Source organism: Micropterus salmoides, unplaced genomic scaffold, assembly GCF_014851395.1.
Source record: "Micropterus salmoides isolate LMB-PRFRI ecotype aquatic unplaced genomic scaffold, ASM1485139v1 Ms_hic_scaffold_20, whole genome shotgun sequence".
NCBI classification, from domain to species: Eukaryota; Metazoa; Chordata; class Actinopteri; order Centrarchiformes; family Centrarchidae; genus Micropterus; species Micropterus salmoides.
Genome location: NW_024041151.1, coordinates 31792104 through 31810923, shown reverse-complemented (window position 1 = coordinate 31810923; position 18820 = coordinate 31792104). Strand labels below are relative to the sequence as shown.

The window sequence follows — 18820 nt, the reverse complement described above, 5'->3', positions numbered from 1 at the left end:
TGAAATCCAGAATAGAATTTAAAATCATTCTTCTTACCTACAAAGCTCTTAATGGTCAGGCACCATCTTATCTTAAAGAGCTCATAGTACCTTACTACCCCACCAGAGCACTTCGCTCCCAGAATGCAGGGTTACTTGTGGTTCCTAGAGTCTCCAAAAGTAGACTTGGAGCCAGAGCATTCAGCTATCAAGCTCCTCTCCTGTGGAACAAGGTTCCAGTTTGGGTTCAGGAGGCAGACACCATCTCCACATTTAAGAGTAGGCTTAAGACTTTCCTCTTTGATAAAGCTTGTAGTTAGGGCTGGCCCAGGTTAGTCCTGAACCATCCCTTAGTTATGCTGCTATAGGCCTAGACTGCCGGGGGATTTCCTATGATGCACTGAGCTCCTCTCTCCTCTACTTTCTCTCCCTCTGTATGCAACCTCATCCCATTATTACATGTTACTAACACAACTTCTCCCCTTTCTGGTAGTCTTGTGCTTTCTCGTCCCTCTCCTCTCTCCTCCTATCACTTCCTGCAGGTTTTCTGGCTCTGGAGCTGTGGAGTCTGGATCTGTGGCTGCGGGTCACCTGCTGCCCCCGTGTTCCTGCTCGACACCCTCTGCTGCAACGACTATTGTTACTAGTCCTATTGTTATTATAATCATTAACATTACGACTGTTACCATTAACACTACTATAAATATCTGTACCATTATTCATTTAGTCCATAGCAACCTCTCTCTCTCTCCCCCCCCCCCCCCAACCGGTCGAGGCAGATGGCTGCCCACCCTGAGCCATGGTTCTGCTCGAGGTTTCTGCCTCTTAAAAGGAAGTTTTTCCTTGCCTCTGTCGCCTAGTGCTTGCTCTTGGTGGGAACTGTTGGGCTTCTGTAAATAGCATCATAGAGTACAGTCTAGACCTGCTCTTTTATGAATTAGTTGTTATTATTATTATTATTATTATTAGTTGTTTAGATTTGGAAATAATGCACAGATCACATCATAAAATCCTGAGGTTAACCGCACCAGAGTTCATTTAAAAGCGTAGCGAGACCACCTATTCAAGCAGGTCTCGGCACGCTTGCTTGGTCCGCTTTTGGTGCGTACCCGAGTGCGATTGCTGCATTCTCACCTGCCCAAACGAACCGCACCAAGGAGATATTACTTTTGTTATATTACTTATGTTGAGACCTCACCAAGGTACCATGACATAATGCAGTTTCAAAAGAAACTTTGTTATTGTTAGAAATAGTACTTTGAACAAAATTATAACAAAATATATTAAAGTTTTGAGAAATAAGAGTCAAATTTATAAAACTACAGAAAACATAAAAAAAAAAAAATCTGATATGTTATAAATTAGAGTACTACTACTACTAATAAACATTAAATTAAATAGTGTATGTATCATGGGGGCCAGCAAAACAGAAACTATAAGTAAATACCAATATAGTACTACTACTAAAAATAATAATACTACCATATATCATCTCTCATGTCATTGCTATCATAATAATGAAAAACAGACTCTCCTACTTAGGCAAATAATTATGTATATATTTTTTTGTCATGCAGTAGTTATTACCTTACATGTAATCCACAAGAATGACTCCTTTCTACATCTAGTTTATCACAAGCACTCTGTTAATTCTAACCAAAGCTACGAGAAACCATTTCCTCACCACCATCTGGCTCTAAAAAATGCCGTCTATGTTACAGTGACCCAGAGGAAACGTTGAATTAATCTAATACTACATGACTGTCTACAATGAGGACCTGCAACTTTGACATTTCACACTAATGTTTCACATTGGAAAGGTGAGCTAACTTAGATAACGTTTTAGGCAGGAAGCCGTGTTATATAATTGTTCAGCTCAAGTTTATTCACAAGTCCTCTGGTTTAAGATAAGAGATAAGAGATAAGCAGCTCGCAGATATATTTAGAATAAGTTAAACACTAGTTTAATCGTTCATTAATGTTAGCACTCCTCCACTGATAATAATAATAATAATAAAAATAATTTAAGCCCCTTTTCCACTGCATAGTACTAGCTCGACTCGCCTTTTTTTGCTTTTCCGTTGTGGAAAAGTTGTACTACCAGGTACTTTTTTTCGTATCACCTCTTTCGAGGTTCCAAGCGAGCTACTAAAATGTGACGTGAAAACACAGCAGACTGCTGATTGGTCAGAGAGAATCGTCACTATTCACTGCGTCATAATTGCACGCGCCAGGTAGAGGCCAGCAACAGAAAGTATTATATTTTACAGTTTTCATACGTAATTTCATCACTAAATCCACTTCTGAGAAGTTTTGAGGAGAGAAATCAGCTGTGTAGATTTCGAATATTGACAGTTTTTACGAAAAGTGATAGCGGAACAAAAATGTGCTTGAAAGTTTTCGAAGTTGTTGTTATAATTTAGGGTGATAATACTTTTTAACAAAATGCATCTGTGTGAATTGTGAAAGTAAAGGTCCACCGTTATGCTATGTTAACGTTAACATAAAGTCAATGCTAGATGTGGCTTGGTACTGTTACAGAGTGACTGCGGTCAGGGAGAGGAAGGATCTGCGGACAGCAGGGCTGCACAATTAATCTACTTTTCAAAAAGCCGATGTGCTTTTCAGTCACTTTTTAGTTTAAATCGACCAATCACAGCCTGGATGGGGCAGGACATTAAAAAAAGTTTCACGTGCTACAGCAAATCTTTAAATGTTAAACAATATGACTGACAAGTTAGTACTTAGCATTAACAAATTAGAAACCACTGTAAAGCCTTTTTCTTGAACAATGATTAAATAAATAAAAACAACCACAGACATGAAACAGCTGTAACCGGATTTAATATTCAACTAACTGGTTAATAGTAGCCTATACTGTAATATGAAATTATAATAAATATAGTAATTAATACATTAACATTATACTACCAACATACAGGTGCTGGTCATATAATTAGAATATCATCAAAAAGTTGATTTATTTCAGTAATTCCATTCAAAAAGTGAAACTTCTATAGTGTATACATTCATTCCAAACAGACTGATATATTTCAAGTGTTCATTCCTTTTAATTTTGAAGATTATAACTGACAACTAATGAAACCCCAAAATCAGTATCTCAGAAAATTAGAATATTGTGAAAAGGTTCAATATTGAAGACACCTGGTGCCACACTCTAATCAGCTAATTAACTCAAAACACCTGCAAAAGTTCTGTAGGCTACACAATCATGGGGAAGACTGCTGACTTGACAGCTGTCCAAAAGACGACCATTGACACCTTGCTCAAGGAGGGCAAGACACAAAAGGTCATTGCTAAAGAGGCTGGCTGTTCACAGAGTTCTGTGTCCAAGCACATTAATAGAGAGGCGAAGGGAAGGAAAAGATGTGGTAGAAAAAAGTGTACAAGCAATAGGGATAACCGCACCCTGGAGAGGATTGTGAAACAAAACCCATTCAAAAATGTGGGGGAGATTCACAAAGAGTGGACTGCAGCTGGAGTCAGTGCTTCAAGAACCACCACGCACAGACGTATGCAAGACATGGGTTTCAGCTGTCGCATTCCTTGTGTCAAGCCACTCTTGAACAAGACACAGTGTCAGAAGCGTCTCGCCTGGGCTAAAGACATAAAGGACTGGACTGCTGCTGAGTGGTCCAACGTTATGTTCTCTGATGAAAGTAAATTTTGCATTTCCTTTGGAAATCAAGGTCCCAGAGTCTGGAGGAAGAGAGGAGAGGCACAGAAGTCCAGTGTAAGGTTTCCACAGTCAGTGATGGTTTGGGGTGCCATGTCATCTGCTGGTGTTGGTCCACTGTGTTTTCTGAGGTCCAAGGTCAACGCAGCCATCTACCAGGAAGTTTTAGAGCACTTCATGCTTCCTGCTGCTGACCAACTTTATGAAGATGCAGATTTCATTTTCCAACAGGACTTGGCACCTGTACACAGTGCCAAAGCTACCAGTACCTGGTTTAAGGACCATGGTATCCCTGTTCTTAATTGTCCAGCAAACTGGCCTGACCTTAACCCTATAGAAAATCTATGGGGTATTGTGAAGAGGAAGATGCGATACGCCAGACCCAACAATGCAGAAGAGCTGAAGGCCACTATAAGAGCAACCTGGGCTCTCATAACACCTGAGCAGTGCCACAGACTGATCGACTCCATGCCACGCCGCATTGCTGCAGTAATTCAGGCAAAAGGAGCCCCAACTAAGTATTGAGTGCTGTACATGCTCATACTTTTCAGCTGGCCAACATTTCTATCATCTTTTTTGTATTGGTCTTAAGTAATATTCTAATTTTCGGAGATACTGAATTTGGGATTTTCATTAATTGTCAGTTTTAATCATCACAATTAAATGAAATAAACATTTGAAATATATCAGTCTGTGTGTAATGAATGAATGTAATATCCAAGTTTCACTTTTTGAATGGAATTACTGAAATAAATCAACTTTTTGATGATATTCTAATTATGTGACCAGCACCTGTATTATTAACTGAACATTATACTCTTTATTTAATGTTATAATATTATACTAATACACTCATGTATACTAGTTCCTCCTCCAGGTTGTGGATAGTGTCTCTGAAATGGACAGATGCAGATTTAGCCAGAGTCGGGATGCCAGTTTGCCAGTATTTTCTCCTTCTGCCTCTTCAGTGCAACACGCTCCCCTTATTCTGTTTTACATCTGTTTTACTAGTTATTGTTATAAAAAAAATGTTTATCGTTTTAACTTTGTTCAAGTTGAAAAATACACATTTCAAAATGTCCGTATTTTGTGCATTTTCCTTGATAATCAAGCATGTAGATTCATAGTACCATTTGTTCCATTATAATCTAATCGCAATGGCAAATCGTAATATTGTCCACAATAATCACAACATGACTTTCTCCAAATCGGTGCAGCCCTAGCGGACACTAGGGGTGGGAATCTCAGGGCACCTCACGATTCAATTCAATTACAATTCAGAGGGCTGCGATGCGATTATAAAATAATTATTGATGGATCTTGATGCATCATTCTTTTGCTATACAGGATCTCTGGCTAAGCATTAAATTTGCGCATTAAAATCCAAAAGAAACATCTCCAAATTAGCTTAAAAGGACGAGTTTGCCTCCCTAACTGAAATATAAAGTTAATTATCAGGATGTACACCAGTTTAGTCTAAGCTTGTACTAAGCTTGTACCTGATGTTCTCAAACCTTCCAGATCCAGATGAGCTAATTAATATTACTTCATCACTAATTTAGCTAACGTTACAAACATATACGGTAACGTATATATACACACACAATATCTTTCTCCACTAACTCACACCGGCATGTTTATTACAAGTAACGCGTTAACGTTACTATTAACGCATTACTGTAATATTTTCACAGTAACTAGTAGTGTAACTAATTACTTTTCTAAAACAGTAATGTGATTACAGTTACTAATGCAGGTAACGCTGCGTTACTCGTTACTGAATGCACCATCTTTACGTGAATCCACCACTTTGCGGCAGCTCTTTTGTTCATGTGTGCTGATAGCCAAAAACTAATGGAAGAAAGGAGAAGGAGGGAGAGAGGCGTTCTGTCCGCAGCTGTAAGTAGCTACTGCCATTATTGTGTCACAGTCTAAGATGCAAAGAATATTGGCGTCTATTGTAAACTCTGTGCAACCAGCAAAAAGCTTTCAACCACCAACATTTCTACATCTGATTTATTGAAGCATCTGCTGAAGCAGCACAGCAACGTGAAACTTAGAGAAAGAAACTCCGGCAGCTACTGCCAGTGAGGCTTTGACTCGTCGAGAGAGAGCGGCGTAACATTAACATAACATTTTGTAACCGAGGACTGCAGAAATACAGATGTTCAAAAGTCAAGATTTACTTGCTTTTTCAGCTGGTGGTGTTAAGAAATGTTAGACCTAGGCTATATGCTTTGTAAAAACCATACTCCTTGCTGCTGCTGCTGCTATGAATATGATATTAGAGACTGAATAACGTACGAAAATTGTAAAATATAAAACATTCTTGTTATGTCACATTTTAGTATTGCCTCAGCTCGCTTGGAACCTCAAGGGAGGTGATACGGAAAAAAGGTACAGATCCAACTTTTCCCCAATGGAAAACCAAAAAAGGCGAGTAGAGTCCAGGCGAGTCAAGCTGGTACCATGCGGTGAAAAAGGGGCATAGCAGGCAATGTACAACACTCTTTTAAAGTAAGCTGTAAGTAAGCCTCTTTTTATAAGGCCCACTCTTGATCCAGGGGTTTTAGCAAACTATAGAACTATATCTAACCTTCTTTTTCTCTCCAAGATCAGTTGTTTGACTTTGCACTAGTCTTGGCGATCTTCTCTTTTTTCATATCGTCTAATCATATCGTCTCAACATTCCTGTGCTAGAGGTGTAAACACCAACACTCTCCCACTGTGAATGCTCAGAAAGGGCTGGCAGGACTGCTACTAGCTGCACAGATAACTATAAATACAAATTTGATAGTTGGCATTGCACATTTCACCTTCAAAAGGCAGATATGTATACATGTATTCAACAGATACCTGTCGAGGATGATACTTAAAATATCTTAATTTCCAAATTTGCTTTAAAAAAATCCTTCTGTGATGAAAATATCCTTAATATGGAGTACTTTCCTTTATGTTGCTGTAAGACATTTATTCAAACACACTCATATCTAGAAGGTGTTCACTTACGGTTCATCTGGGCCATGTGTGGGCATCTGTCCTGTGAATCCAAAATAGAACATTAAAAACTCTGATAACAAGCATTTCATTCATACTGAAGAGTGGCCTATTTAGCTTTAGCTGACTATATAAGCGAACAACCACCATGGCATCTTGGTTACTTGGTATCTGACAGTTTTTACAGTGCTAGAAACAAGGGTTGTTAATGACATGCCAGTCAAAGAAAAATGCCAGCTCTCTGCACAAGCTACTGATCTCTGTGTAAATAGATGTTGATGAAAAATTTGGCAGATACAAAAGAAGTTTCAGTTATTCATACAGTGTGTAAATTAAACACTTAACATTCAACATTAGCTTCTTATAATTTAGGCATAAATAACTAAGTCATTGTGTAAATTTAAATGTGAACCTTACCTAGTTTGACATACAGGACTCCAGTGGCAGAGATGACCTTGAGAGAGTTGGTGGCGACACACTGATAATAGCCGGTGTCTGTTGTGTCCAGGTCCTGTATGCGGAGCTTGGATCCTGCCTCTGTCTTGCGGATGGTTATGCGCCCATGCTCCTGGACTACGGGGGCATCGTTCTTTAGCCAGCGGATAGACGGTCGTGGGTTTCCTGCCACTTTGCAGTGTAGCGTGGCCGTTTGACCCTGGAAGTGGGTGATGTTGTTGACTGGCTCCTGGAACTCCAGAAAATAACCTTGTGGAGATGAAACACAATGGGTTAAAAGAAGCATAAAACTGAGAAACAGCCAGAATCTACAGAAATCAGACCTTAGTGTTATTTCAAGCAAAGCATTGACATCAGCGGTTTCATTCATGCTGCACAATAATAGGTTCATTTTTCAGCAGCGTCCAATCATTTGTACAGATGCACAGTACAACCATTATAACATTTAACACTTTCCTGATGCGTTCAGGATATAGTTGAACTGAACTTCTAACTTCAGCCTGCTGTTAGCAGCTTGGCAACAATTCAGCTTGCTGATTGAACATTTATTGCCACAATGCTCTCTGGGACTCAGAGCTGACTTCTAGAGAAATATAGATCCTAAACATATTTGATAGTGTTCCGTTAACTAATTTAATTAATTTATATATTATGCATCCTCCATCATCCATTTATGTGTGCTCAGCTGCATATACTGTTTAGTTGGTGTTAGAGACCTGGGTTCCATTCCCGCTGTGACCCATCCACAATTGTGTCCCTGAGCAAGACACCCATCGCTGTTCTAGAGGCGTGCGACCTCTGACATGTGTAGCAATTGTAAGTTGCTCTGGATAAAAGCGTCATCTAAATGAGCAAATGTAAATCGGTTGTGTTAAATATTTAGATTTAAAATTAATAGTAATAGTATGACTTTACTGTCATGTAGTGAGCAGATTTTGGCTCAAAAATCATTTACCTGATATATTTAATAATTGATACATTATGATCTATTAAAGTCATGATATGAAATTAATGATTCCTGTTTTGTTTAGTTTTATCTTTGCCACCATCTCGACTGTAAGGGAACCGGGGAGGACAACTGAGTGACATTCAACTCTATATTATGTATAATATTTTGTGTGTGTTGTTCTACAAATGAATGACAATGTTTAAATTCAGAAATTTGGACTTACTGTCTCATTTGTTTTTTCCTTATTAAGTTTAAACAGTTAGGCGAACGCAGGATGCTCAGTTACACTGCCATCACACTGCCCTATGCATTGTAAAGAAAGCTGCGATTATACTATACAGAAACTGCACATACAATCTGTGCAGTCAAAAATTATTTGTCCACGTGTAGACACCCGCATTGATCCTCATGCGAACCCTCACAGCTAAGTGGAGAGAGCTTAAAGTTAGCTCCTTCTTGTAGCTTTTGTAGCTATTAACTTCACATCATGAGGAAATTCATAATCTTGTAGAGTGGTGCTCAGAGAACAAGCTACTGCTCAACGTCAGCATAACTAAGGAGCTGATCATTGATTTTAGGAAGAAGGAGATAAAGACATACTCCTGTCTACATCAGTAGAGCTGAGGTGGAGCAGGTGAACAGTTTCAGGTTCCTGGGAATCAGCATCACAGAGAACCTGACATGGTCGTCTCACATCTCCACGCTGGTGAAGAAAGCTCAGAAACGACAGTATATCTTGAGGTAGTTTAAGAAGGCCAAATTCCCACGCCAAGTTCTTGTCAGCTTTTACAGAGGAGCAATAGAAAGCACCCTGACTGGAAAAATCACTAACTGGCATGGGATGTGCACGGCCCAGGACCGGAGGGCTCTGCTCAGAAGATCATTGGTACCCATCTCCTGACCATTAGTGATATCGGTGAGGTGAGGTACCTACGCAGAGCCCAAAGGATACTAAAGGACAGTACCCACCCAGCCACAGCCTGCTCACCCTGCTTCTGGGAGGAGATATAGAAGTTTCTGCTGCTGCACCACCAGACTGCAGAGCAGCTTTTTCCCCCAAGCTGTCAGCCTCTTAAACTCGAAAATACGCACAAAAATGGCCTCTTGGAGCCATTGGCTAAACCAAACAAGAAGTCGGCCATTTTGGATTTAATAGTAATTTCACACATTTGATAAGGGTCATGCCCTGAACACATCTACAGGTCAAAATTCGCTCAACCTCATAGTGCCACCTGCTGGAATCAGGAATTGTCCCTTCAAAGATGCAGCCCCTGCGCACGGAATCCCCAAAATGCACAAAACTTTTGTGGTACATGTAGCATCCCAAGACGCACAAAAAAGCCTCTTGGAGCCATACCTGAAATTAGACAGGAAGTCAGCCATTTTGATTTGAATGTGCAATTACAGCCCATTTATGGCCTTTTACAAGGTCGGTACTTTAACGAACTCCTTCTAGGGAATTATTCGGATCGAGTAAAATTTTCTACTGTGCATTCTAAAGGCATTGACGATGAAAAGTTGTGCTAACTGTGAGTTTTTGTCGATGGGCGTGTCAGTGGCGTGGCTTCAAAGATCAACTGTTCTCCATAAAACAGGAAGTTATTATAACTTTAGTGTACTTTAGATAACCCCGTCCTGAACACATCTACATTAAAATATTAGGCACAAAAATCCACACACTTATAGCTCTAGGGAGCACTATAAGCAAGGTCAACACGTTTTCGCCTACGGAGACTTTATATCCACGTGTTCGTGGTATAGGTATAGCTGATACAGTCTTGTGCTCCCTAGATCGATACGTGAAAAACTGCTCCAAATACAACCTAACAAATATTTGCGAAAAATGCTAAAAAGAGTCATGTCACATCTTTACTTTAGCATGGCCGATCAACAATTAATTTCAAGAACTTATGTGGCATGCCTCCCTGAGGGGCTATGCAAACTTTGGTGCAATTAACCCCTAGGTGGCGCTATTTAACATGAAAAATTTGTTCCTGTATAACCACAAGTCAGATTGACATGGATGTTGAGCCGAATTGTTCAAGACGGTCCCCTGGCGTCGGGGGGCTTAGACCCCCACTTACAACTACTTGCGGTTCTAGTTAGAGGTCCGAGCCCGAGTGTGCTGGGAACACGCGATTGCAAGGCATCGCGTTTCCCTGTACCAGTGGAGCTGGGAACCCTATTGGAACTGCTAAAACCCATACTGCAGCCTACACAGTAAGTGCTACAGACACGAAACTCCACACCACTGCAAGTACCGCAAAAATCTCCACACGTCTACCACTAGGAGGTGCTATATATGCATTTGGCCTTGGAACTCACGCATACAAGGGCGCATATTTAAAACCTTATTTCCATGCGTTTGGGGGATCGACCTGATTCTCCTGGTATAGGCCATGCCCATTTCCGCCTAGACTCTTTTTTTTCGCTACATCGCAAAAACTGAAAAATCTATTTTAATTAACTCCTCCAAAGCGGCAAGTCCAATCATCACAAACTTGGCATGGACCATCTCTGGACCAAGCTGATAAAATTTTGTAGAGGAAATTTTGATCCGACAAAAAGATTTCCTGATTATAGGCTAACAAATATTTGCTAAAATGTTAAAAAACAGGAAGTGACATCATCTCTTAAGTTTGGAATGGTCAATCAACACCAAACTTGAGGACCTTATGTACCATGCCCCCCTGAGGGGTTGTGCAAAATTTGGTGCAGTTAGCCCCTAGTTGGCACTATTCAAAAAAAATCCCATTGACTTACATTCATTTTATATCTCCATAACTACAACTCCGATTGATACCAAATTTGGGTCATGATGATACCTGAAAACTTTGATGCAATTCAGCCTAAAGGTGGCGCTATAATCGAAGCTCAAATACCGTGGAAACACCTCATTCATTTCAATGGAATTTCGAACCAACGCACATTTTGCCTCATAATTACTATAATTACTATTGCCACTATATCTCACAATCATAAACCTTATGTCTACGTGTTTGGGGGATACTGCCAATTCCTATGGTATAGGACACGCCTTTGTGTGATGACGTTTTCATTTTGATAAAATCGATAACTATAAAAACTATTTTAATTAACTCCTCTGAAGCGGCAACTCTGATCACCACCAAACTTGGCACAGACCATCTCTGGACCAAGCTGAAGAAAGTTTGTAGAGGGAATTTTGATCCGAAAAACAATGTCCCAATTATAAGCTAACAAATGTTTGCGAAAACGCTGAATACAGGATGTAATGACATATCTTACGTATGCAATGGCCAATCTAAACCAAACTCGGGGACCTTTTCTTGCACGCCCTCCCGACGGGCTGTGTGAAATTTGGTGTCAATCGGCATCTAGGTGGATTTATTAAACGCATATCAAATAATACTCCTATAGACATACATTCATTTTAGATCTCCATAACCGCAAGTCGACTCACGCAACCTCTGCTGAGCGAGGGGGCGACTGGAGCTGGGGGGCTTGGACCCCAGTTACAACTGCTAGCAGTTTTAGTTCATAATTGATTCTGTATTAATGTATATTGTCTGCTTTGTAGCAGAAGGGAGTTACAAAACACAATTTAATAATTCTATAACTTATTATATTGTGACAATAAACCTACCTACCTTTTCTCAGTGATATTACCAGGTGCATATTCACTGCTGGGATTGAGACCACCCATTGCTGAATGGAAATTTATCAGCCCAAAACTTTTAATTGAATAGACACATCATAGACACTGACGCATCAAATCCCTGGCAGGACTACAAGTAAAACAGTCTGTTTAAATCACGCTGTAGCAGAAAAAGTGTTGGCATAAGTATTTCTTCCTTCTCTGTGGGTGAGGCGTGAAAATATGTTTCTATATTGTATTTTGTAGTAACAGTATGTAAATGTTATAATATTTAGCTTTTGACCACAGTGCTAAACAGATGGACCAATTCACTGACCAACGAAACAGTTCCCCACTTCTATCTACTTGCCTCGAGACAGCTCTCCCTCCCAGTACTGATACAAGCCCATGAGCTTTAGCTCTGCAGTGATGAGAGGGTAGGATGTGAGTGCAGCTGACTGCAGATGGAATAAAGCTGGACTGATGGCCTTTGGTAATGGAATGAAATAATAGAAAGAAAAAACAAAGGTAAATGAGGACAAAAGCAACAGTTTCCCCTTTCTGGAGGCCTGAAATGTTGCTGGCTGCTCATCAGCTGTTGATGATTCAAACTATTCTTCCTTAAACAGCCTTGGGGCAGATACAGTGTTCTTGTTATTCTAAAAACATTGGAAATAAGATTCCTTTTATTCATTTAGACTGATGATATATTGATGAGAGAGAGAAAGAGAGAGAGAGTGAGACAGAGAGAGTGAGAGCAGAAAGTTTACCAAAATGGCACTGAATGGAGGAGTAGGTTTTGATAAGCGGGACCTAATCGCTCATGAAGGAAGGAAGAAAGAAAGAAGATCTTGCACGTTTTGTGCTCGGGCCCTAATAATTCCTTCAGTTTCAATAGGGACCTCGCACAGTTCATGCTTACCTTAGAATGAGCCATTTGCGGATGGAATCAAGGAATATGATAATAAAAATAGAATCAGCTGTTAAATGTTACATGATCTGCTAAAATGTGGTTGCAGTTTATCACAGCACTTAAAGAGGATGTTATGCTTTTAGGCTTTTTCCTCTCCTTTTTTGAGTTATCTACCTTTTTTGTGCATGTAACAGGTTTTCAAAGTGAAAAAGCTCAAAGTCCACCCCATAGGGAGTTCCCATCTCCCACAGAAAACTCTGCTCTGAACTGCCTGAAAACAGCTTGTTTGTAGTCCAGCTGTTTCCCTTTCATCCCTGTGATGTCACAGGGATGAAAGGGAAATGCGCCTCATATAACGCTCGCCAAGCGGCTACTCCAACACACCCTCAAAAACACCGGTGGAAAAACAGTGAGCTGCAGCACACAGCTCTCCTGGACATAGAATTGTTCCTGTGATGTAGAAACAGAGCTCAGTTAAAACTTGAAAGATACTTTTGTTACAGATTAATAACTCGCCACTCTGAAACGCTTGCTCCAGTCCATGTTGCTAAGCTGGTAAGGGGATATACAGCTGAACCCAAGCCGTGTTTACCGGCTTCTTGCTGACCCACCCTTCTCTGCTTCGGATTGGCTAGTAGTTCTTAACTAGGAACTGCGCATGTGTAACTCCCAACAAAGATCATTTAGAGACAAGATGTATCACTTCATAGCTAAAACGAAGCCTTCAACACAGGGAGGAGCTGCAGCAATGTGCAGTGTGACATTTACTCAAGTACTTAAGTACAGTACTAGCATGTAATAGCAATAGCATTAATAATAGCATGGCTATTGCTTCTATTTGTTATCATAACATCACTAAGCTTACAGAGTTATTAGCTAAGATCTGGGAACACAGCGACATAGCTACATCAAAATTCAACAGGTCAAGAAACATGAGAAGTGAGATCAGACAGGTTGAAAACAAATCAGCAGTTTATCCAGATGATCGAAACTTTGTTTGAAGATCAAACCGAATGCGATTACATCTGAAATGTTGCTAGTAATAGTGTGATGTGTATAAAAGTGATGGATGTATAAAATGGATGGTTTGGGTGATAATTTTACTGTTCACCTTAGTTTTCTCTTCCAAATAAGTTTGACAAACCTGCAGATTTGTCAAATATCCCTATTAGTTATGCACATTACTGTATATGGAAATAAAGAGGAATGGTGGCGGTGCAGAGATATTGATAAACACACACACTCAAAAATCCCTTGGCTCTCAGTACCATCTGCATTTCGAGCAGCAGCCAAGCTCTGGCGTTTACACAACGGAAAAACAGAGATGTGAGCCCAGCTTCCCATCCTGGTCAAAGCAGAGCTCTCCACAGAGCAGGCTACAGATGAGTGATGTCAACAAGCAGCTCTTTAATTATAACGTCTTTATCCTTCATTTAAGGATGTACTGCAACTCTCTGAATGACTCAATAAGTGTGTGAGGGCAAGGCAGGAGGGAAGGATGAAACAGTTGATCTGGAGATCAAAACCAGCTTGAATGGTTCTTGCAATAGTGATTAAAAGCCTGAAAATAAACACTGAGGATTGATAAGAGTATACTCAGCCTTAGGAATCAATGTTGCATTCAGGGTATGTCATGACTATAAGAACAATGTAAACAGTTGGTCTACAGGCAAACTGAATTGTATACTTTGCAGATTGTAAAGCTGCAAACGGAAAAATTATCTTTTTTATATAGCTGATAGCAAGAGCAGTGGACCAACAGTAGATCTCTGTTGCACATTACCTATAGCTGGAGTGCTTGATATAACACCATCAGCCACACCAACGTCTACCTGTAAGGTCTATCATCTAGTGGTCTTGGGGTCCTGGAGTTGAGGTCACAGCCTCCAAGAATCAAAATGCCAAAATGCTACTCTTAGCATGTGCATGCATTAGTAGTGACTGCTGAGGTAGCTGGTTTCACATGAGACAATTACCACCACACATAAACTGTAAAAACCACCTGCTTGAATAGAATGGTGTCTCTGTCAATGCCCTGGTTATGGCACTATTTAACATTGAAATGACAAATTAATAACAACATTTTGCTTCTGCTGATGCAGAGCGGAGCCAGTGTCGAGCCGGAGCCGGGCGAGCACCATAACTGGGCTCAGAAGCCTGTATGGATATAACATTAGCTAATTAGCGGGTATGTTTTCACTATTTGTAGTAGCTTGTTTCTTATTTCACCGTTTTAAATATACTTCATTTTCCACCTTATTTAATTGTCACTCACTTATTGAATCTGCCTCCTTCAGTTCTCTTCACAATCCCAGACCTAACGTAATGTTACCTCTGCTGCAAACAAGTCTCCGTGCCCCACTGATGAAGTGAAATGATACATGAAATGTGGCAAAAAAGCAGCCCACATAAGTGTGCCTAAGACTTCTGCTGAATTATGGTGCATTCATGACGCCATCTGCTTGCTCTTATGCTTCAGCTTTTTACAATTGAAGCTTGGTAACAAGCCTGTAAATACTTCAAATAAATGAGCAGGACTGCTTTACAACAATGTTGTATTTCTATAATTCTATTATATAATTAAATATTTTATATCTCTTTTATACTTAGGTCACATGTAACAATTGATCTCCATCACAAGTGAGCAAGGTATGATGCGGATGAAGACTGTAATAAGATCAACTTTGGTTACTCAATTATTTTGACTCTTACTGCATTTGCGATATGATTTTTGAAATTAGAGGGAATGGTCTTTTTAACATCGGTATTCTCATTCTCATTGAAAAATATTTAAATGAATTATGGTGTGATTTTTGCAGGGATCTGTTCACACACATTACACTTAATTACTGTGCCTCCTGCGATTTGAAAATTGCAGTAGGCCATTTTAGGTAGGTAGGTACATTTATTGTCACAGTATAACAGGTTATATAAAGAAATTGAGAACTCCCTTCTGCTACATGGCAGACAATATAAATTCATACAGAAGCAATTGTAAATATGGTAAATTGAAATAAACATTATTCTATTATCAATAGAGCAGTGCTGAGGATGAATTTGAGTTGAGAGTTTTGCGATTTCGCTACAATTTTAAATGACTATTCAACCCTAGACTGAATTACAAAGAGAGACCTCTGTGAATATCCTTACTACACTTACTACTTAAATGTGTCATATGTGCTACACCTGAAATAATGATTGTAACAAGGAAAGAATAATTGAGTTTTTGTTCTGTTCGAAAGAATAATTCCAAAATGTTCATGAAAACTTTCACTGCTTAGTGCTCACTTTGGTCCCTGGAGAACTGAGGGTCAATGCAAACAGTCCTCACTTTGTAACATTCCATTTCCCTACCCTGGTATTAAACAGACCCTGCTGCAGCAGTGTTGAAACTTCCCCTTAAATTATCACATGACTGATGCTCACAGGGCGTGAGGCTGCACTGAACACCCACCACGCTGCATGGCAGAACTAAGGGGCTTAAACCAGAAGGTACAACCATTAACATACTCTACTCTTTAATACATCTAAGAGGCCTGACTGTTGCCATGAGTTCGCTAACACTAACTTCTGGAGGAAAGACTGGCTGAGAAAACTTAGTTTGGAAAAAGAAAAGACTGATTATCAGATTTGTTGCAAAAAAATCAGGAATTAACCTGGTGAATACAATGTTACCCTGACCAATAGAAAGGATGGACAAAACTACACAAATAAAACTTCAGTTGTAATAAACCACAATAATATTATAATCAACAAATTCAACTTATAGCCGTGTCTCATTCAAAAGTCCCCGGATATCTTTTCAAGGAACTAAAAGCTTCTTCAGCTCATTGTTGTGTGCGTTTCCACCATGGTCTAAAGATCTGGGTGAAAGAATGGATTAGCACACGCAGGTAGCAGGGATTGTCTGAGCTACAGAGAGAGCTGGAGGGGAGTAAAAAGTGTTTTGTGGTGAAAAGAAGCTGCCTGCTCTCATTGGCTGGATGGGATGTCGAGTGGGCTGACTCTTCCAGATATTTGGCGTGTTAGATATCTGACAGACGTCTGCGATGTGTCAGCAACGTGTCAGAGTTGCGCCATGGAGCCGTTTTGCTGAGTCGTTGCGTAGTTCACACATGCCAATCGGCTGCCAATCGATCGCTGATTTACCCCTGATCACAGCCTGACGGTCGCCAAGATCACCAACCCGCAAATGGGGCTTAAAATCGTGCAGTGTGAACTAGGCTTTAAAGAACTGGGAAACAGTCAATCTCAAAAATATGCCTACCAACTAATTTACACAATGTATCTTCTTTGTTTAGCTAATCTATACACAAACAGAAATGTAAAATTACAATTTGTTATGTAATGGTTTACCAGTCTGCCCTGTACTTCTCAACAGCACGACTAACGTTAAACAAATAAGATCCAGCATAGTGATTAGTGAGCTTTAGTGAGTATTGGTAGGTGATTTTTAATTGACACAACTGTACACATTGATAACAACTCAGAAAAGTTTTTAACTTACCTTCAGCTGTGGGTGCAGCTCCACTCTGAGCTTCAGACAGACCATCTGTATCCACTGACAGACCTGGATCACCTGCAGAAATTGCAATAGAGAATACAAGCGTTAAAATTAAAGCAGAAATAAAACAAGTCAAGTCTGACTCTCGGATGGTATATTTATTATAATCAACTATATTATCAACAATATAAAAGTGTTGGACAAAAGGAACTACTTAAGGAACTATTTGTAGGGTAGGCTTCTCTTGAAGGTGGTGCTTGAAGGCCAATGGGCCATTAATATGAAAGAGCGCATCCTTGTGGGATCATAAATTTTACGGTAGTAAAATTTGGTTTATTTGAAAGGTTTAAACATAACATCATGCCACAATATTTTATTTTGAAATTAATATCCTTACAACACAATTTAAAATATTTTTTTAATCTGTTTATTTGCACAGACAGTTGCACCACCTGACATTTTGGGAGTTTTAGATGCCAGAACATAAAATAATATATAGCATTATAATGTTGTGAAAATGTATTCATACAAACTGGGTTTTGTAGAATAAAGTAATAAATGTTGTGAATTGATTAAAATTCAGACAGAATTCTTTTCTCATAACAGAAAAGAATTCACTCAGACACAAAAATATGCATGTCATGTCATGGACCCATTTTGCGATACCTTGTTATGAAAGTCTAACAGACATTTTGACATGATGTGGAACTGTAGAAATAGTTAGGGGGTCACCCAAGACATGCTTCTCTAGGGACAATGAATGTGTAATGAATTTGATGACAATTCAGCCAGACACCTTGCTCCGGACCAGATGGCAGACAACACCATCTTTAAGTCGTCGGATCTGCCGGTATTGAAGTGGATGCGCCCTCAAGTCAGCTGATCATCTGACCAACCAATGGTGTAACTTCATCAATCACTACATACGTCAGGGGCAGACTGTAGTCCAGCCAAAAAAAGACCAAGGGGAGACAAAAGATCCAGGGTGAGATTCTTTAGCGTCTGAGCTTTGCCAACCTGGAACCGTATCCAGAACAGGCTACTGTTCTACACAACCCTGTTAGAGGTAGGGCTGTTCTCTCACTTAAGGTTGCATAGTGGGATTATGTATGTTATGTTGGTCTGGTTGGTTGTGTTGCAATGTTAAAGCCAGCTCACCATATGATGAATTCTCTGCATCTGATAATTGATATCTCAAGATATCACAGTCAGCATTACAAACTGGAGTCATAGAAAGACGTGGATGTCTGCAATGCAGGGCAGGTTTAATAAAAAGACGCTATTTGGTGCATTGTGGGAAATCTCATCTCTTTCTCCAGTGAATCCCCTAACTACATGGAAATGCAATACTGGGGTACACCTTTAATATCTAAGCTATGTGGTTTACCTGTCCACTGCTGTTCTCACTGTTATTTAATGTTCTTTCAGGAACAAATTCACTCTGTTGTTTCCATTTAGTTTCTGTTTTAGATCTCTAACAGATGGGAGCAGTGGTCTGTGTATGACCACAGCAAAGTTAGTAAGTTTAGTGTTTTGTCCTTGCAGTGCATTGATAACTGCTATGATGTTTAGAAAACAGCACATGGATGTCTAAAAGTTTGGGCTGGTCAGATGTTCTTGATTATCTTGGAGGATATAGATTTTCAAGAAAGACTAGAGATGATCTCCGGGGCATGGCCAAGACAGAGTGCATACAAATCCAGCCTCTG

General features: G+C 39.8%; 1 protein-coding gene across 1 annotated transcript in view; it reads right to left on the bottom strand.

Moving 5' to 3' along the window:
- The window catches only part of ror2 (receptor tyrosine kinase-like orphan receptor 2), a 56455-nt gene that overhangs the window by 19163 nt on the left and 18472 nt on the right, over window positions 1-18820 (bottom strand). Inside the window, exons 2-4 of the mRNA XM_038734257.1 lie at window positions 17115-17186; window positions 7091-7378; window positions 6686-6716 (exon numbers count right to left, since the gene is read on the bottom strand). Of these exons, the coding sequence (XP_038590185.1) occupies window positions 6686-6716; window positions 7091-7378; window positions 17115-17186 (391 nt within the window). The remainder of the gene's footprint in view (window positions 1-6685; window positions 6717-7090; window positions 7379-17114; window positions 17187-18820) is intronic.